Raw genomic sequence first — 21,884 nt, 5'->3', positions numbered from 1 at the left:
AAAAAGTATACATATATAGCAATTATATTTTTAAACACACACACCCAACTTATTTTTGGCCGAAATGTGGACCTGGTTACAATTCCCAGCTATTCATAATATTGTATAGTTATATATCATTACATGCCCCAATTTTTAGTTCTGTCTTTATATCTCAATAATTTTCCATTATAAGTATGTTTCATGTTCCCGCTCCATTTTTCCATATCTTAACTTAGCTTACATTTAATTGTCTTTAAATAACAATCCTTGCTGTTCAATGCTCGTTAGAATTCCGCTAGTCTGTTATGTATAATAACAAGCAATACACACTTCACTTTTGTTCATCTTAAGAATTCTTATATTTCATAGATTTTGACCTATGTTTAATTCTTTCCATTATCATATTCAATCAATTAGCAACTCAGTTTAATTAGCATGTAAAAGAATAAATCACATACCTCTTCTTTATATTCTCCACATAACAATTTCTAAATATCTGATTTCTTCCTAGTAAGTCTTTTATCCCAAATTCTAAACTGCTTTTTCTTTCTTGGTATATCTTTCTTCTTCTCCACCCACTCTGCATCTTTTGGCATATCCTCTGTCTCCCTGTCTTCTCTTCCTCTTTTCTCTTATCACTCCTTTCCCCCCCTCTTTCTTTTCTCTTCCTGTCTCTTCCCTTTTCTTTGTTGGGACATATCTGCCCTTTTCAATTTTCCCTATGCCACTGTCAAACCCAGTGAAATCTTTTGTCTGCTTTTTATTTTCCTTCATTTCTACCATTTCATTACCCTCCCCCTCTTCTTCCCTCATTTCCTGCATCTCCTCAGTTTCTAACTTCAAGATTCTATTTAGGCTTAATTTTAATGATTTATGCATTTTTTTTATAATTTGACATAATTCTTCAAATTCCCACCTTTCCATAATGACCAGTTCCAAGATTACAATTAGTTATACAGTTAATTATAATTTAAGTTCCAGGTTTTCCAAGGTTTCTTCTTATTTCACAATTCTGATCCAGCATATTCCCATTCAGCTAAAATGGACAGGAAGAAAAGGGGGAGCCATCTTAATCACTTCACTTTCTTTGTTCTTTGTTCTTTTCTCTGGCAAATGGTTCCATATTGCGTCAACTCGATGATTCCCAGAAATACAGTATGATATTTTTAAATCCAGTTTTAAATCCAGAGAAGATAGGATTATGAGTGGAGTAAATAGTGCTTTTTCTTGATTTTTTTTCCTTGTTACTTTCCACCTCTCATTGATTAGAGTTGCTTAAGGTATGCATATTAGAATAAACTCAAACAAAGCAAGTCTCCTTGGTATGTTTTTAAGTTTCGTTTCTCCTATCCTTTCCCTTTATAGAATTCCCAATTGTCAATTAATCTCTTTTAAAGACACAATCTTTTCAAATCTAAAATTCAAAGTTTGTATTTCAATGAGTTAGTCAATTCTCTGTTTTGTCATTTCTGTCTCCAAGTTGTTTAAAACAAGCAGTTCTATTTGGGCTTAATGATTTGAAACACAATTTCCCCCCCTTCTTTCTTTTCTTTCTGCCAAAATCCCAATTTATCCGTCAATATTATTTATACTCACAAAATTCTTTGCCTTTTCCAGATTCTGATTTATGCCAATTGGTTAATTTAATCTTCTTACCAGGTTTCATATTCCATTCATACACCGCTCCTGCTCAAATGTTTAGTCCAGAAGCCCCTGACTTGATAGCAGCCATGCTGCCTCCCCCGACGCTGATTCAGAGAGCCAATCTCTGACCTATGAGGAACCTGTTACATTCCTCTGGGTATAATGAGACGCAGCTCCTTCTTCACTTTCTCTCCAGGAAAGTTCCAATCCGAAGATCAATCAGCATCAGTTTGTCAGACAGAATTTATGTGAGACTCTTCAGAACCCATGTTTTTTTCTGTCTGTCTCATTGAGGTACTTCTGGTCAGTCCCTAAAACACAATTTCAAGCAAAAAAGGATCATTTATATAAGACACTTGAAAGTGAAATTTTGGAAGAACCTGTTGAGAAAACAGCAAGAAGCAAAATGGATCAAGCAAGTTGAAAGTGACTGGAAGATGTTCACATAACAAAAGAAATGTTGCAAAACAAACAAAGAATATAAAAAACTGGAAAAAAACCTGGAGCTGCATGGATTCTGGTTGCATACAAGATTAGCAAACCAAATGAATCAGGTTCTGAAAACATCAGAAAGTGAAAAATGGCTAACAACTGGAAGAACGTTTTTGATTCAGAGGATGTAGAAAGGGGAAATAAACCTGAAAATTACAGGCCAATCACTTAATGTCAACAACATGCAAATTACTTACAGGCATTATTGCAAAGCAATTTATGGATATCTTTTTACCTGTAGAACAGAATTGGTGTTGCAAAAATTCAAGAGGAACCAAAGACCAACTGATAATAAGCTGGTTTTGAAGAATTCAAAGAAAAAACAAACAAATTTGTTCATGGTCTGGCTTAATCATAAAAAAGCATTTGATGTGGGCCCATACAACTGGATTGAGAAATGCTTAGATATTTTTGGAATTAGCAGCAACATCCAAAAATTCTTGAAGACTTCCATAACACTTTGGCAAACTAAATTGATGGCCTGTGGAGAAGAACTTGGTGAATTTAACAAATCTTCAAACGAGAAATCTTCCAAAATGACTCATTGTCATTTTGTCATTCAAAATGACTCTGTTATTTGTACTTTCGATGGTGCCACTAACAGGCATTTTGAACAAAATAAACTGTGGGTAAGAATTGGCAAAAAAAGGTTGAAAATTTAACATTTGCTCTACATGGATGATTAAAAACTTCTTGGAAAAACAAAAGTTGAATTGAGCTCACTGCTGAAAGGCACTGAGGAGTTTAATAGACACATTGAGATGCAATTTGGCATTGACAAATGTGCAACAATTGTTGTTAAGGCAGGAAAAATTGTTGAAGATGATGAATTTGAACTTGATAAAAGCAGTAACACCAGAAGAATGGTACAACTACTTAGGAGTTTTGGAAGCTTCAATATGTTGTACATCCAAGTCAAAGAAGTTACTACAACAAAATACATAGAGTCCAGAAAAGTTTGAGACCAAAGCTAAGTGGAGGAAATATCATAACGGCAATTAACATCTGGGCAGTGCCTGTAATGCGATGCCCAGCTGGAATAATTGATTGGACTCAGCTAGAACTTGATAACTTAGATCAAAATTCAAGAAAACTAATGAAAATCATCATACTCTGCACCCAAAAAGTGATATTGATCTATTGTAATTGCCTAGATGTCATGGTGGCAGAGAACTCTTACAGGTGAAACAAACTGTAGAAGTGGAAAACACTGCTTAAATGACTATGTAAAAAAAGTAAGAGAGCCCCTGCTGAAGGAGGTGAACTTCAAGGGAAACTTCTTGAAAACAGTAAGATTGAAAGCAGAATATCAAAATGAAACAATTGAGCATTGCATTTCTAACTGGAAAAAGAAGCCTTCACAGTCAATACCTGAAGGACACTGAAGGAAAGGTAGATACAAAGCTAAAATGGAGCTGGATGATATCAGGGGTGCTAAAGAAAGAAACTGAAGGCTTCATTTTGGCTGCCTAAGAATAAGCCCTGCAGTCCAATTCCATGAAAGCTAAAATTCAACATGTCAGTAACAACAGCAAATACCACTTAAGCAACAAGAAAGATGAGACAGTGGATCATCTTATCAGTGACTGTAGTAAAATCTCACAAACTAACAGCATCATGATCAAGTATCATGATCAAGCATTTACAGCATCATGATCAAGTTGCCAAAATCATACATTGGAAGCTTTGCCAGAAGTTTGAGTTCAAATAAGGGGTGAGTTCTGGCAGCCACTATTGCCGTTTTGCTTGTGTGCATGCCGTACATGTGTGTGTGCATGCACGTGCTTGATGCGTGCTGTGCATGCATGCACACTGCAATTAAAATTGTTCTGCACATGCATAGAACTGAAAAACAAATGGCGCTGCCTGGAGAACAGGTTTGGGGGCATGGCAGACCTGGGCCACTGCCAGTTCCAGCGACCCAGACCGCCAAACCACCACCGGTTCAGGTGAGCCAGTAGGATCTGGTAGGAACCCACCACTGCTTCAAATGTAGCAAATATTACTCGGAACATCAAATTGATGTTCTGAGACTTTCAAATCCAAACAGACAGACATCTGGCCCACAACACGCCTGACATCAATATTGTGGAAAATAAAAAAGTCTGATTCATTGATACTGCAAAACCAGCTGATGCACGAATTAAAGAGAAAAAACTAGAAAAAATAACAAAATACTACAATCTGCAAATTGAGGTTGAGCAATTGTGGAGGAAGAAATCAATAGTTTTACTAATAGTAATAGAAGCCCTTGGAGCAATACCCAAAGGGTTGTCTAGATACATGGAAATTTTGAAGTTATCAGACCTGAATATTCTGACTGCAAAAAACCACCTGACTCAGAGCTTCTTATATACTCAGACATTACCTTAACAGCTCTTAGGTTCTTGGTTAGGACTTGAAATATTAAGTTTTTACCAATCCAGACTGTCAATCAAATTGAAGATTAAATCAACAACAGCAACTTGGAAATGGTTAAGATCAGGAGTACTGAAAAAAGTAATAGAAGGCTTTATTTTGGCAGCTCAAGAACAATCCTTAGCCACAAATTACATGAATTCAAAAATTCAGTATGTTACCACCAATAGCAAATGTCGCCTCTGTAATGAGAAAGATGAGACAGTCAACCATTTGATCAGTGGGTACAGCAAAATTTCACAAACTGACTACCAACAACGCCATGACCGAGTTGCTAAAATCATTCACTGGAAATTGTGCCAGAAGTTTGGATTTGAGTACAGCAAAAAGCACTGGGAACATCAGGTTGAGAAGGTTCTAGAGAATGAAAAAGTCAAGATCTTGTGGGATTTCAGAATTCAGATTGACAGGCACTTGGCCTACAATACACCTGACATAACAATATTTGAAAAGAAAAAAAGTTTGGTTCATTGACATTGCAATACCTGGTGAGGCACGAATTGAAGATAAGCAACATACATACATACATACATACATACATACATACATACATACATACATACATACATACATACATACATATTGAAGTTATATATTGCAAATTGAGGACTGTGGAAAAAGAAACCGATTGTTGTCCCGATTGTAATTGGAGCCCTTGGAACAATATCTAAACGGCTACCTCTCTATTTGGAAATTCTAAATTTATCAGACTTGAACATTCTGATTCTAAGGTACCTTGGGATCAATCTCAAAACAACTGGAGCACCATTTGAACACCATAGGTATTGACAAATTTGCCATCAATTGCAGAAGGTTATGCTTTACTTGGAACAGCTTCCATCCTGCGACAATATCTATAACACCATCAAACATCCCGGTCCTTGGTAGACAAACATGTCAAATCCAGTCTGAACATCTGGCTGACTATGTGCTATTCCAAAAGCACTGGAATTACATTTAAAACAGTTAAACATTGACAAAATCACCATCAGTCAAATGCAAAAAGTCGCACTGCTTGGATCTGCACGCATATTACGAAAATACCTTATGACGTCCTAGGCCCCTGGATGGGGCCCGACTAGTAACCAATGCCAAATCCGGCGAAACAACTGGCCGCTGTGATACAATTGTATAATAATAACAATAATAATAATGAACACCCAACCAAGAACATCCACAGTGATGATAAGTGGCTTCAAAATGGCAGGCAGAACTAAGCCATTGAAGTTCAGCACATGTATGTGCAATCCATATGATTTGTGTTAAAAAGAGATGGGGCTTTGATCACCCTGTTGCTCCCTCCATTTGAACTGACTGTTGCTGCACATGGTCCCATCTCCAAGTTGCCCTTCTCCAGCACATGTTCAGCAGAAAAATGAGGGGCTGGTTTTCATGATGGTAGGAAATGCAGGAAGGGAGAAGGACAACTGAAAAACTGCCCACTGCTAACTTGATGCCACTCCTCATTACATTTCAGTGTTGGGCCTTTTTACTGAGATGCAGTAATGCTAGGCTGTGGGTCAGCATGAGTTATTTCAATATCTTTTCCATCAAAGAAGGGAGGAAAGCACATTTGTGTATCTGTGGGGATTTAACCCTAGGCTGCATCCTAATCTTAATCCTACTCAGAGTGTGCCTGATTTTTCTAGCAAAAAAATAATAATGCGTTTTCAGTGGTGACTTTTTAAAATAACTGTGCTGAGTTCAACATTTTGTTCACTATAAACTTTTTTTTAAAGGTAGCTAATGTTTTAAATTTAGTAAAAATATTTTTTCTCTCTCTTCCTTATATTCTTGAATTGTGGAAGTGTTCAATGAATTATTTGTAAAAATAATAAAGATGGGTTACAAATAAGTAAATATCTGTATCATTTATTTATTTCAAGTTTACCTTGCAGGGTTTTTGTGAATGTATAGTAGGAGATGGAAATTAAGAATGCATCCATAGTCCCTTACAATTAAAGCAGATTTGAAAAGAGGGATAAAATAGTTGTACAGTAGTTGCATCTGCAGTTAGTAGATCTATCCCAATATATACTATGTAGCCTATGTAGTGTGTATTGGAGTATCTTTTAAAAGATCAGAGGAGGCAAAAATAATGATCCACAAAAAATAAAAATGTATAGCACAGAAACTAATAAATATGTGTTTTGAAGTATTATGTAAAATATGTGTGACATGAAAAGTAAGAATATATTGCAGTGTGGAATTTTCTTTTGCCAGACAACTGCACTCTTTTCTAGCAAATGTCATTCTATTCCTGCATTTTGGATTTGATATTTTCCCCATTTTAATATATGCAGTTCCAATTGGAGCTTTCTGACTCTTGGGGATTCTGACCACCACCAGCCTATGGAAAATTTTGTGCATTTCTGCAAGGCCTAGCATTTTCTTAAGTCTGCTGATACCTCCCTCTAATAGATAGATGATGTCAATTTGATTACATAAACATCTAAGTAGAAAATAGGGTATAATATGATCTGAGCATAGAGAGCTGACTGAAGTCAATTAATGTAATTCCTTTGCTAGAGAGAGGTAGGTAGGTAGGTAGGTAGATGATAGATAGATAGATAGATAGATAGATAGATAGATAGATAGATAGATAGATAGATAGATAGATAGATAGAGGTGTGTGACATGTCAGTGGATTTGCCACAAACCCTCTGATGGAATATTAATGAAACAAAAAAGACTGTGTGGAAAATGCAAAGAAGTAAAAATACTTTTGTTTATATCCTAAGCCCAGGGATATGAATATATGGATGTGCTGAACAAATATTCTCAACATGTTCTAGAAACATATCAGACAGACAGAGTTCAGTCCTGGGGTTTTTCCAAGTCCATGTTGATCTTAGAAATTCCAGACAACTAACAGGTACTTCCCTCCTTTGCAGAACAAGCAGGCCCCACTACAGAAGTCAAAATTAGAGAGGCAAGAAATCAGAGCTGACCAGAGGACAGAGATGGGAGAAACATCTGACCTTGACATTCTGCTTTTCTCCAGCCTTTAGGCACACTTTAATTTGATTCCTTCTGCAAATAACTGGACCAACATAGTATCCCATATTCTCTACCATCTCTTTCCAAATCTGTCTCCCCACTCCCACCCCCCAGTCTGTTTTCTTGAATTAAGTTTGGAGCACATCAGTTTTCATATTATTTTCCCCTTCTATCTCACAAGAATATGTAACATGTGCAATGCATAGAGTGAAAAAATTTTAATATTTGTATAGCATTTTATAAGATTCAGAATTTTGCATATGCATGATTTAGTTGTAAATTTTATTACATGATTACCCCCATCACCCACATAGCAGATGGGAAAGAGACAGGTTCATATAAGACTACTCCTAAAGTTAATGGCAGAACTATGATTCATCAAATAGGAGATTTCTGCTTCACAATTCAGACTTTTTGCCAGTTGACTAACCATATTGTATGCAACAATGGCCAAGAATCCATTCTGGTAAATCAAAGTTTTTTAAAAATCTCTAACCTACCTTCCATCCTTCCACGTCATTGCCTGAGCCAGAACTCCGAACAGCCATGAAGGGAATACAGTATGGCAAACTTCACCTTGCCCTTCTGTCAGAGATGTAAAATATTGTGCTCTCCTGGTTTCATCTTTAGATGCAGGAACAATGTGGCAGGGTGATGGAAATAGGGGAATTTGTCTGGAATAGCTCTGGATGGGGGAATAGAAAGAGTTTGAAGTGGTGGTGATTTGAGTCCTCCCTCTTTAAATGTTGAAACATATTCTGTTTATTTTCAAAATACGATATTGTACACTGGCCCTGTTCTATTTGGGCACTCTTGTTCATTGTGCAGAATGGAGTCCTGGACATTTCCCTTCATTGTACAATTGGATTGCTTTTTAATTTCTGCAGAAATCATATCAGATGACTGTCAAGCATCAAATAAAGTTGGTACATGCTTGAAAGACTTCATTTCAGCCCTCTGTCCTTGATAATAGCAAGAAATTTAGGCATGCTGAAGTACAGATAGTCCTCTATTTACAACAATTCAATTAGTGATCGTTCAAAGTTACAAAGGCACTGAAAAAAGTGACATGACCATTTTTCATGCAACCATTGTAACATCCTCATTGTCACATGATCAAAAGTCAGATTCTTGGCAGCTGGCATGAATTTATGATGGTTGCAATGATCCCAGGATCACTTTTGTGAACTTCTGACAAGCAAAATCAATGAGGAAAGCAGATTATATTGTTGTTGTTGTTGTTTATTATCATTAAGTGTTGTACCTTATGATTCATGACAAATGTATTTTTTTTTTATGTACACTGAGAGCATATGCACCAAAGACAAATTCCTAGTGTGTCCAATCACACTTCGCCAATAAAGAATTTTATTCTATTCTATTCTATTTCTATATAATATGACAGATTCACTTAACCATCTTACTAACTTAACAACCACTATGATTCACTTAACAACTATGGCAAGAAAGGTCATAAAATGGGGCAAAATTGGCTGCTTCTGTCAATTCCAGTTGGGAGTGATAAAGAAAGCAATCCCAGACATTATAGCACACTAAATCGAGGAAAAATCAGTGAGCATAGTAACATGGTTGGTGATTATTAACTTTTATTGTCCTCATTAATTTTATTGTCTAATCAAAGGGCAGGCCATGCTAGTGAGAATGAACTAGGAAAAATTGCAACATGTAGTCCTCGATTTACAACAGTTTGTTTAGTGATTGTTGAAAGTTACAATGGCGCTGAAAAAAGTGACTTATAACAATTTTTCATACTTACAAAAATGGCAGCATCCCCATAGTTCCGTGATCAAAATTCAGATGCTTGGCAACTGATTCATATTTATGACAGTTGTAGTGCTCTGGGGACCTTCTGACAAGCAGTCAATGGGGAAGCCAGATTCATTTAACAACCATGTTATTAGCTTATCAATTGCAATGATTTACTTAACAACTGTGGCAAGAAAAGTCATAAAATGGATCAAAACTCACTTAAATGTCTCACTTAGCAACATACATTTTGGGCTCAATTGTGGTCCTAAATCAAGGACTACCTGTACAGTAGAAATATAATTCAAGGGCAGTGTTTATGATGATAAAGTGACAGTTGTGAAGACTTCAATATATGGGCACATAACATATTTGTCTTTGGAAAAATATTGATATTTTTAGGCAGAGTATATGGTGGCCTAGCCATTTCAATTGTAGAGCCTTCTGAGTGTGTTTCCATTGTAATCTCTAGTAACATTTTTCAGACTTTGCAACTCCAAGATTTCTGGATTTGAACTCCCTGAATTCTGGGAATTGAAGCAGGGGTGGGTTCCGGCAGGCACTACTGCCGGTTTGCTTGTGGGTGCGTTGTGCGTGCATGTGCAGTGAAATAAAAATTGTTCTGCGCATGCACAAAAGCAAACAACAAGATGCCGCTACCTATGGCACACTTGGACAATTGGTTCAGGGGTGTGGCAGGCCTGGATCACTGCTGGTTCCAGCAACCCAGGCTGCAAAACTATTACGGGTTCAGCCGAACCGGTCCGAACAGGTAGGAATCCACCACTGAATTGAAGTCAACACATCTTAAGTTGCCAGTTTGAAAAAACTTGCTTTAATATGCTCACCAATTTAGCCCATCTCTTCTAATTGAAATCATTGTTTTGTACTTCACATCCTTCAGATTAATTAAGTCACATTAATCAAGTTGTTCTGTTTTCCTTTATTCCTTTCCACAGCTTGTGCACCATCATTTGAATAGCAGTGTGCCGCATATAATGCCACCAAAATCTCATTCTGAAGATCCTTTCTTCATTGTGGAAACCATTTGCATCTGTTGGTTCTCCTTTGAACTCCTGGTGCGATTCCTAGCCTGCCCAAGTAAGCCAGCTTTCTTCAAGGATATCATGAACATGATTGATTTTATAGCTATCATCCCTTACTTTGTTGCCCTTGGTACAGAGTTTGCACGCCAGCGTGGGGTAAGTCAACCTGCCATGTCATTGGCTATCCTCAGAGTCATCCGGTTGGTGAGAGTCTTTAGAATCTTCAAACTCTCCAGACACTCCAAAGGATTGCAAATCCTAGGTCAGACACTTAAAGCCAGCATGAGGGAACTGGGCTTGCTCATCTTCTTCCTCTTCATTGGAGTCATTTTGTTCTCCAGTGCTGTCTATTTTGCAGAAGCTGATCACGAACAATCAAATTTCTCCAGCATCCCTGCTGCCTTCTGGTGGGCTGTGGTTACCATGACGACTGTAGGATATGGTGACATGTACCCTGAAACTATTGGAGGCAAAATTGTGGGGTCTCTTTGTGCCATTGCTGGAGTACTCACTATCTCACTTCCAGTACCTGTCATTGTCTCCAACTTCAGCTACTTTTATCACCGAGAAACTGATTGTGAAGATCAAGGTCAATACACCCACATTACAACATGCCCATATACCCCACCACCATCCCCAGAACTTGCTGCCATCCAGAGAAAAGTTCATATTCATGAGAAAGCTCTACATAGAGAGAAACATGGTGACAAAGAACTTACTGTACCCAATTCAGAATTTCTAGATGGTATGGTACCTATAGGCAATTCAGAAGCACCCAACAAACGTCTTGTGACCCAAGTTTGATCATCTCATCTACCCAAGCAATTCTTGTCTGCTACATGACTTTCTTTACTTCATCTCAGTGTATTTAACTTGAAAGTTCTGCATAATAAGGCCATGAGCGAGAAGTCTGACCTGTTGTTGTGCTTAAAAACTTGTAATGGGTTCAGAGATTAATTTAGAGGGGAGGGTTTGGAATGGGACAAATTACAATGGGCTGCCAAAGGATCAGACTATATATAATAAGAAAAATGAATTAAATCACAAAGAGGCAGTTCAACAAACACATACTGTATTCTGCCATATTGTTCTTTCCTAAGTTGGGAGTTGTAATCAGTCATCAAAAAAGGCTCTTTCTGCTTCTTTTATTTCCCTTTACCCCGTTACCTACCATCCTTATGTGACTCAAAAGGGCACGAACATGCCTTCCTGAAACCACAGTACTGTGTTCTTGGGTTACATCTGCTGGATCGTTCAATGGAACATACCCAGGACAAGCAGACCCCAAATAGCAAGTGTGGGGATAAATAAGGGAGTGCTATCAGGCAGTCATTTTTGATTCAGGATATTACAAGCAACATTGTCATCATACTAAGAAGGAACTGTAAATACATCTGTAAGAGAAGGCCTGTTGCTACTCTGCTGCTGCTGCTGCTACTGCTGTTGCTACTACTTCTACTACTACTATTTCTACTACTACTAGTACTTCTACAGGTTTTCATCAGCCTACTTTCCTAACATAGGACTTCTTTACTTAGATTATACAACAGATAATTTGCCTTCATGTTTCTGGGAATTTACTTCGAAAATTGCTCTTGTTTTTTAAGCAATAGCAAAACCATACTAGTTGTATAATGTGTTTTAGAAACTACTTTATTATTTCTGTAATTTAATGCAATCCTCTTCTCAGCACATTCTTCTATTTCCATGTTCAGTCTCCTACAAAGAAAAAGGATAATTTAATATAACATTGAAACTAAGATCAACCCTGTTAACTATACCTCAAACCAGCCCAACTTTTTAAAAAAGCAGGGTAAAGGAGCTTAGATTGAGAAACAGACATTGTGTGGGTGCACATGTGCATATCTTTGAGACACATTGACTTGTGTCAACTACTAGGATTAGTCTGTCCAGGTTTTCCAAAAATTGGAAGTGGTTTTCTATTACCTTCTTCCTGGGGTTAGAGAGAACAACGAGCCCAAATTCACCCAATTGATTTTATCTCTAAGGCAAAAATTTCTGGTTTCTAGCCTGGTGCATTAATCACATACGGACTCTCCTTAGAATACCATTAAAGAGCAGCAACTGATTATTATTTAATCCCTCATTCAGCACTATTGTTTCTTTTGCCTATGGTGCCAAAAATATGAGTTGTTCCTGGACAACTCAATAGTCTTTTCTTACAAATATGCACAATCCATTGTGCTCTTCTATTGCTTTTTATACTTATAGGATAAAAATTCTCCTGCTTCAATTTAACCACTGTTAAGTGCATTCAGGGACAACACAGACCTTTTCCACCAAAAGCCAGATAACTGTTAAAAATCTTAAGCTTTTAATTCAGGTTAACTTTCTGCTAGCTATTCTCAAGCAGTTTCTTTTACATATGTTTTAAAATACAAGCTTTTTCCAACTTTATCTCTTCCATGTTCATTAGATTACAGCTACATTCTTTCTGGATGGAATTTTTAAACCTGTAGACCAATAATTAGAGAGGGCACTAAACTGGAAATGAATGGGTTAAATTTTAAAGGTAAATCCTTTTAGTTATCCCATGAAATATTCATGGGGAATGGAAGTGAGGGTGGTTCTGAAAGTCTTAATAATAAATACCCATCAGCTGGGGTAAAAGTGAAACTGAAAAAGAGAAAGACCTCTCTAACCGGCATTTCCCAGATACTTTTATTTGTATTAATAAAATTTGTATCACAGTAGTCTTAAAATGAGAGAAAGGGAAGAGTTTACATTTTTGGTCAAACAACAGCACTTTCTCTTAATTATGTTTGCTTTATCTTAAAGTAGGGCAAAAAGAACTATATAATTTTTTTTTAAAAAAAGCTTCTTGAGCTCAGTTAAGCTTAAAGGACAGAGTGTGAATAAGTGAATCTAAACAATAGTGTGAGTTGTGTCAGTGAGTACAGAGGCTACAAATATCTCAACAGAAATGCAATACAATAGAAATGGCTGGCAAGTGGATAATGTGGTATGTATAAAAAATATTATAGCTACAGTTAAATTACCCCCCTGCCCATTTCTTAGTTCAGGAATGTAATGACAAAGTAATGCTATGTAGAATATGTTGTTAACAAGAATGGGCAGGGTAGGGTGAAGAGGTGCAAAGGAAGACAAGATTCTTGCATCTTCCTCTTGGAAGGGGAAGGTTCAACAAATGGAATGGGTCAGCCAGAGTGAACATAACAAGAGCCTGCTGGACCAAACCAACACAGTATTTATTTTCCAGTATTGGTGCTGCTGTCTGAGTAAGTTGGACTTTGGCTCCCATAAAACCTGGGAAGTTTGGGAGTTGATGCCCAGTGTTTCAAAAAATACAACCGATTGAGCAAAATTCGCCTTGGCAGTAAACCAGCTCTTAAATAGAGTTGTAATATATGAGTGAAATAATTGAGTTTTTAAAAGAATTCCTGTTTTCTACTAGTACCTGAAAGAAATGGGAAGAGCATAAACACTACAGAATTATAATTTTAAACTTAATGAGAAGCTATGTTTAAAATAAGGTTTGCTGAAAAATAAGACAAATAAAACACTATGGCTAAATGTACTAAGAGAACCCTGCTTATAAATTTGTCTCTTCTTTAAAAAGGACTTTTTATTATGTCTTGTGGAGGAAATTCTACAGATTAGTTAAGCATTGTCTAAAGAAATTAACTTTATTTGTCCTAAATTTCTTGCAAGTTTTCTTCTCTGGATAAAATATTTTACTATTGTGTGTGCGAGGGGGAAAAGAAACATCTATATGCCTTCTGTGCATTATGCAAAGGCATGCTTACTAACAATGAAAATAAGTGCAAGAAGAAATGGATTACTCTGGTGAGAATTGCCACCTTGTTGCTCATAAATGCTCTGTGTGAAGGAATCTTAAAGTTACATGATACAGTATGTAGTTCATGTAGCTATTTGGTAGCATAGTGCCTTTGCCAGGAACATAGGTGTTAATGATCCTTCTTAACAACTAAGAATACTGTCTGGGCCAACTCTAATTTAAACATTTTGAGTAGCATGTAATTTCTCTGCATAATTTCAGTAACTGATGTAGCTTATGACCAAAACAATTGCACTATAGTTGCTAAGTATAGTCACGGTGGCTATATTTATAAATGGTACCATCCACAAATGTATGTGCATTTATTACTCAACTATTGTGGATATAGGATTAGAGTAAAAGCTTAGAAAATATTTGGAAGAAATTAACATATATAAGCATTCCAAAGCTGGGATCCAGATGGAAGCTGCTACAGCTTTTGTTGGATAATGAGATAATTATAAACACCTGTTGGATGTGGGTTGAGAAATCTGTTGCCCTTCTGAAGTTGCTAAAGGGCAGCTTCCAGCATTCCCCATAATGAGCCTTGCAAAAAGTCATTAGGGATGCTCCACATTTGCTTTAGACTGATAAACTTTACATTCATCAGTATAACATGGGAGTGTTGCCCCTCCATTATTATTTTTTTTGGCACAGTACCATCAGTGTTGAAGTCTCCACATTTTTTCCAGAAAATAATAATTAGGCATTGATATAAAAAGGATATTGGACTAGTTTTTGCTAACCTTCTCTTCCATAATGCTTTGAATCAAATGTTAATGGTAAACTAAATGCTTCATTGTCTATAGTTTCTTTGGTTTCTTTGGTTTCAATGAATTGGCAGGCTCATCTGTATCAGTGTCAAATGTTATCATGCATTATATATGTCTTAATAAAACTACATTGGAGGTGGGCAACAGGATCTTTCAGGCAGGTCTCAGCTCAATGGCTTTGTGTGCAGCTGGAAAACCTGTTTGAAAGCCTGCAGCGCTGTAGCCATCAGCATGTGGAAGAACAGATGGCTTGAACAAAATTATAGGTACTTGTGCTGCCCTCTTTCCTCCTTAGTCATTTTAAGATGGGTGGACTTCAACTAACAGAATATTCCAGCCAGCAGTGCTATTCTGGGAATTGAAGTCCACACATCTTAAATTGGCTAAAGTTAGGAAATGCTGGCCGAGGCAGAGTTGCCAGTAAAGTTGTAACTTTAACAAGGGGATAAAAGGAAAAGGCATTAGGTCTGCAGACAATACCAAGCTGCCAGGAATAACCAACACTCCAGAAGATGGGTTCAAGAAGAGCTCTATCTAGTAAAATAAAATTCAATGGTGAGAAAAATAAGGCTCTATATTTAGTCTAGAAAAATAAAATGCAGAGATATAGAATAACGGTCCCTGGTTCAATACATACAAGGGATCCTGAAGTTCTAGTGGACAATCACTTATATATGAGCCAGCATTGTGCTGCAGCTGCCAAAAAAGCCATTGCAGCCCTAGACTGTGTTAACAGAGGGATAGAATCAAAATCATGTGAAGTGTTAGTACCACTTTATAATGCCTTGGTAAGACCACACTTGGGAATATTGCATTTGGTTTTGGTTGTCATGATATAAAAAAGATGATGACACCAGGGGTGAGTTCCGGCAGTCACTACTGCTGGTTTGCTTGTGCACACGCCATGCACACATGCCTGATGCGCACAGTATGTACATGCACAGTCTAATAAAAACTGTTCTGCACATGCGCAAAAGAAAAAACAAGATGGTGGCACCTATGGTGCCACTTGGAGAACCAGTTTAAGGTCATGGCAGGCTTGGGTCGCTGCCGATTCCAGTGACCCAGACTGCCAAACCACTACCGGTTTGACTGAACTGGTCCGAACCAGTAGGAACCCACCACTGGTTGAGACTCTAGAAAGAGTGCAGAGAAAAGCAACAAAGATGATTAGGGGCCTGGAGGCTAAAACATTTGAAGAACGGTTGCAGGAATTGGGTATGTCTAGTTTAAGGAAAAGAAGAAGGTTGCCATGATAGCAGTGTTTCACTAGCTAAGGGACTGCCATAAAGACAAGGGGGTCAACCTATTCTCCAAAGCCACCTGAAGGCAGAACAAGAATTAATGGACAAAAACTAATAAAGGACAGAACCAGTCTAGAACTAAGGAGACATTTCAAGATTGTTGGAACAATTAATCAGTTGAAAGTCTTGCCTCCAGAAGTTGTGGATGCTCCAACATTGAAGAAAAGATTGGACAACCATGTGTCTGAAATGGTATAGGTTTCCCGCTAGAGCAGGCGGTTGGACTAGAAGACCTCCAAAGTCACCTTTCAACTCTGTTATTCTGTTACAGGTGAGGGAAGGGGGCACAAGGGACATGTGTTATGCAACTCTGCAACCACCAGCAATTAGACAATCAGCCAAATTAAAGAAACTGTTGTTTTTTTTCTTTAGAAGGAATGGATGGTCCAAAAGAGAAGAAAAGTATAGAACCCAGCAAGGTGAAGCATAATATAAAAAAATGGTAAAATACATTCTACATGCTGGCATTGTGGATGCATACTAGTAATAGTGCACAGCATAGTTTATAGGTAGTTCTGGATTAACAACTTTGAGTTTAGCAACTATTCAAATTAAAATGAAAAAGTTACCTATGACCAATACACATGCTTGCAACCATCATAGCATCCCACAGAAACAGTCAAAAATGAGGCGCTTGGCAACTGGCATATATTTATAATGGTTGCAGCATCCCAGGGTCATGTGATCACCATCTGCAACCCTCCCAGCCAGCTTCTGACAAGAAAAATAAACGAGGGATTCTGAATTTGTTTAATGACCATGCGATTCACTTAACAACTACAGTTATTTACTTAAAAACTGGCAAAAAATTATAAAATTGGAAATAACTCACTTAATAGTCACTTTTATAATGGAAATTCTGGTTCTAAACATGGTCATAAATTGAGGACTACATATCGACAATTTTAATAAAGTAATGGGGTTGCAATGCCTCAGCAGTTACAGATGCTGAGCTTGTCCACTGGAAAGCTGACAGCTAATGCTTGAGACCTGAGCGCCACATAATGTGGCAAGCTCCCATTCCTTGCCCCAGCTCCTGCCCACCTAGCAGTTCGAAAGCATGCAAATGCAAGTAGATAAATAGTATCACATCTGTGGGAAGGTAACAGCATTCCATGCACCTCGTTGTATACTCATGCTGGCCATATGACCATGGAAATTGTCTTCAGACAACATTGGCTCCCTCAGCTAAGAAATACAGATGAGCACCGCCCCTGAGATTCGGAAACAACTGGACAGGGAAATCTTTACCTTTAATAGGTAAAAGCAATAGAGTATAATATATTGAATAGTAATAGTACAGTAATTTTAATAATAGTTAGCAATAATAACATAGTGATTGCCAAAGGACAAACTATAGGAAGCACTCACATATTACCTTTATATGTTTATTTTTACTAAAGAAACCACCTGTGTAGGATCTAGGGCTTATGTGTATCTTGAGTCTGGGTCAATCCAACTAAGCATGGTTTAGAAAGAGTCAAAAACAATTTGACTTAGCAGAAACCAACTTTCCTAGTTCTCAGATCTAAGAGGTACATATAGCTGAAGAAGTTGCTTCTGTAGTGAGTGCTTATTTTACTAAATAAGGCTGACAGATTTTTAAAAAGTTTATAACTAATAACTGCAGAATAATCAGAAATTCGGCCAATGCTTTTCCCAGCACTGAGAAAAAGCAGAAAAAGCGTTAAAAAAAGAGCACTCCCTGCCATAAAAATTCTTCTAATAAATCTACTCCATCCCCATCCCCAGCAGATCTATTTGTATAATTTTTTGAAAGTCTGAGAATTAGCTGCTTAAATTATGGTTCTTCAAAACATAATAAATCTTAACTATAAAACATGACAGATAAGCTACATCCTGTTGTACTTACTGTTTCTAGTAGGGATGTGTTAAGTATGATTATCTGAGTAGATTTGTTTCAAGTAAGTATAGGCAGGATGACAGTATCTGAATGCTATCTGGCCAGGTATAAGGAAAAAAATAAAAGTACATAGTAGTTATAAAGATTGATTGTGGAACTCTTGTTTAAAGAAGTTGTTACTACCATGCACTGTTCCACTATACTGTTAACTACCCTAAAATATTTATAATAGGGGCTTATGAGTTTTTGAAATCTGATCCTCCACGTCTTGGACCTATAGAAAACAAGAGGAAAAGGCCATATATGTCACTAATTTCAATTCTGACCCATCTCTTATTTTAGTAATAAATAGATCATTTTTTTGTCATATATAGTTCTTTTTTTGCACTAGTCGCGTAACCAGATGTTCATCAATAATTCCTTTAGCTTCTAATAAAACGACAACTGTCAAGGTGTTTAATTACAAATACCTTAATTTTGATTCTTTGCCAGCAAAGGTAATCCAGCAAGGTTCCTTATCTTCAGATATTTAGGCAAGAATCTCTTAAGCATTGTCATTTTACTACATTGTTGGTTAAATCACATTTTTCTATATATATAGCAGTTGCTTTTTTAGAAAATGGATAAATTGCCCTGTCTTTTTCACATCTAGCTTAGTTTCCCCCCCCCCTTCCATTTTGGAATGAAAATTGAAATTCCATTGATGAGTAGAAATTGGAACTCTTATATAAGTTCCTCTAAAAATGAAAATATATTTGATAAATGAGGAAAGAGGATCATGTATTATTATTTTTTGCACTAGTAGAATCATCAATATTGGGGATTAATCTAAATTTCTTCATCAAAACTGGTTTCTAGGCCATAACCTTATCTGAAGAAGAGAAGGTTTATATGTTAGATCTATTCAATGAGATCCAACCAGGTATCTCGGAATCACACGGCAATCCTTTTGAATTGAATTCTGGATATTCAGAAACAGATTGTTACAGAACTTTGCCATTTACTATAAATGATCATATATTTTTCAGCTGTCATCATCTATGCTGTCATGAAGATATGCTTCCTTTATCAAACTACAATAAATTTCAAGTACAGGTAAATGGTTATTTACTGAAAAAATAGAGGGTGAATGCAGATAATTACATCTCTAATGTAATGACCAAGAATTTATTTGCTTGTTTTATATTCTGTTGTTGTTTTTTGTTCAGAGCATATTGAACACTCCATCTTCTCGACATCATGAGATAATTTGGGCTAAAAGTGAGTGTCTATCTGAAAATCTCCCAGTAAGCTTCTATGGCAGACTGTGGACCTGAATCTTGGTTTCCCACATGCTATTCCAACATTATAACTGCTTTTCTCATCCAGTCTTTCTCCTACTACCTTAGTTTCAGGCAATGGTGTGCTAAATCATAATTTCCAGCTTGAAATGGTAAGATAAGCCAAAACAAACTGTATTTTAGTGCAAATATATCAGATTTGGAGGGTGGAGCAAATAGCAAGGCCTTTGATTAGTTCAGGAGCAACCTAGAATGAACTTCTTTCAATCAAACTCAACAACTCCCATTTCTTTTCTCAAGATATAAACTGTCTTGGCAGTTGAGTCATCTGCTCTCCTCTGCTGAGTTAGCAAAGTTTAAATATAAGCAGTTTGAATTCCAGACAGACTTGACACCCCCCCCCCCCAACACACACACAAATACTCTACACCACTATGACTGAGAAGTAAAATGTTAAGAGAAGTTAGTTTTAGGCATTAAAAAGCACTGTATGGGTAGCATGAACAATGAGACAATCTCCATTGAAAATATTTTTTCTGGATGGAAACATTATCCTGGATTAAGACCTTGGGGATCTTAATTTGACTACAAAACTAATTCTGTCTCTAGGCAAAATCAGGCAGCTGCCTCACCTTATAGATTGTTAACATCACGAGGCAGCCATGCATTGTATTTTTTAAAATGTTGCCATTTTATTACAGAGGAAAGAGGTTTAATCAAAATGCAAAATAATTCAACTTTTGGGCTGAGATCAGTTGAAGACTGCTTTAGGACACAAATGGCCTTGTTATAATTTTAAATTCAGATATGTATGGTGAGTATACAGTATTAAATCACTACTGGAAGAGATTGAACCTGAATTAAGGTGTGTGCAAACAAAAAAAGTAACATTGTTATCATGACTTTTTGTTGTTTTTAGAATGTTAATCTTTTCACAATTTACCATCTCCATAAAATCAAAAGGTTTAAAAAGGGTGAAAAAGAAGAAAAATTAGGAATTATTAGAAAGTAGGTTTTCTTCTTTTCTATAGATCTATGTCTGCCCACTCTTCCTTCCATTACTCTATCTTTGCTTTTTCTTCAGCCCACTGAGATACAGAAATTTAATACAGGAGGGGGGAAATGCCTGCCAGATTTCAGCCTCCCAAGCAGATGTTAAAAGCATTTAGTCATTTCAGCAAAAATGCTGCTTTTCACTAAGTACTATTTAAGAGCAAGTGTAGGCAATCCAGCTTCTTCATAGGATCCAATTTGCTTACTTCAACTCCATCAACTGGTTATTGGAGATTAAAGTAAAACATTGGAGGATGGGTGATGGGTATTTATTGCACCTCATAAACTATATATCCCATATACATATTTGCACCAGAATTATTATAAAACAAAAGTTATATAAAATGGCCAATATAGTTGCTGAAAGATTTCAAAAGCAACAAATTCATACTTAGGGATAACACCGAGAATAATGATCAGCCTCACAATCTTTTTATATTGTTACTGCCCAATGTCTGCTCAGTGTCTACTTGCTTTAACTAGGCAGCTGGGATGACCTTCACACTTTCAGTGACCCTTTTAGGAATATATATTCTTAGTATACACTTCTAATGTTGTTTGCTCATCCCTCCTAAGAATACCCCTCCCAACCCAAACCACAGTGAGGCAACATAACAGGATTGGAAGAAGTTGACAGCTCTTATCCTCAAGAAATTCTTCCTAATATCTAAAGAAAAATAATGATTTAAATTGATTTCCTTATTAAAGATTTGGATAAATATTTAATATGATGAAATTCTGCACTACAACGGCAGATTGTAAGGTTAGCATATTTGGGCTACCAAAATCCAGATAAATACTAGATAGCTGTGAAGAAACATCCACACTTTTCTTACTTTGCTCCCATCTTGTAGTCATCCTGATAATACATACCAGATAAGGAGGTCTAGCGAAATATACTATATACTAGAGGTGAAGGACTCATCTATGAGTCCTAATCACAGCATATCTATGACACCTCACTTACTTTTTTAAGAGACGTCCTCATGATGTCACTTTCTCCATCTCATCCTCAGACTACTTCAGTGGGAAGCAGAAGTCATATTTAGTTGTTTGCCTATTAAATTGTGCTTCCCCTCTTCTTCTGCCACACACCTTGTTGTGTAAACCATCTACAATGACTTGTTGATAGAGATGGGGAAGGCATAGGCAGGAGAGGCATCTGCCCAATTCTGTTGGCTGCTTAAACCTGCTAAAGGCATTCCCCTTCCCCACATCTGCAGGTATTTTGTTCAGATGGTGAGAAAGTAGCAATAGCAGTAGACTTATATACCGCTTCATAGGCCTTTCAGGCCTCTCTAAGCGGTTTACAGAGAGTCAGCATATTGCCCCCAACAATCTGGGTCCTCATTTTACCCACCTCAGAAGGATGGAAGGCTGAGTCAACCCTGAGCCGGTGAGATTTGAACCGCTGACCTGCTGATCTAGCAGTAGCCTGCAG

The 21,884-nt window shown here is 37.0% G+C and overlaps 1 protein-coding gene and 1 long non-coding RNA gene across 2 annotated transcripts in view; one reads left to right on the top strand and one right to left on the bottom strand.

The window, feature by feature from the left end:
- The window catches only part of KCNA7 (potassium voltage-gated channel subfamily A member 7), a 31,206-nt gene extending 17,191 nt beyond the window's left edge, over positions 1-14,015 (top strand). Inside the window, exon 2 of the mRNA XM_014065088.2 lies at positions 10,263-14,015. Coding sequence (XP_013920563.1) covers positions 10,263-11,153 — 891 coding nt within the window. The 3' untranslated portion in view covers positions 11,154-14,015. The remainder of the gene's footprint in view (positions 1-10,262) is intronic.
- Positions 1,155-21,686, bottom strand: LOC148046023 (uncharacterized). The gene is made up of 4 exons (XR_015696452.1): positions 21,411-21,686; positions 11,974-12,068; positions 8,037-8,221; positions 1,155-1,937 (listed from the first exon to the last, which is right to left on the bottom strand). It is a non-coding gene; the product is annotated as an uncharacterized LOC148046023 (long non-coding RNA).
- Between the last annotated feature and the right edge of the window lie 198 nt (positions 21,687-21,884).

The sequence above is a fragment of the Thamnophis sirtalis genome, unplaced genomic scaffold (assembly GCF_051295495.1).
Source record: "Thamnophis sirtalis isolate CommonGarterSnake01/CBP01778 unplaced genomic scaffold, rThaSir2_p1.2 scaffold_4, whole genome shotgun sequence".
Taxonomy (NCBI): Eukaryota; Metazoa; Chordata; class Lepidosauria; order Squamata; family Natricidae; genus Thamnophis; species Thamnophis sirtalis.
Note: the sequence above shows the minus strand (reverse complement) of the source record. Positions and strands in the feature narration are given on the sequence as shown.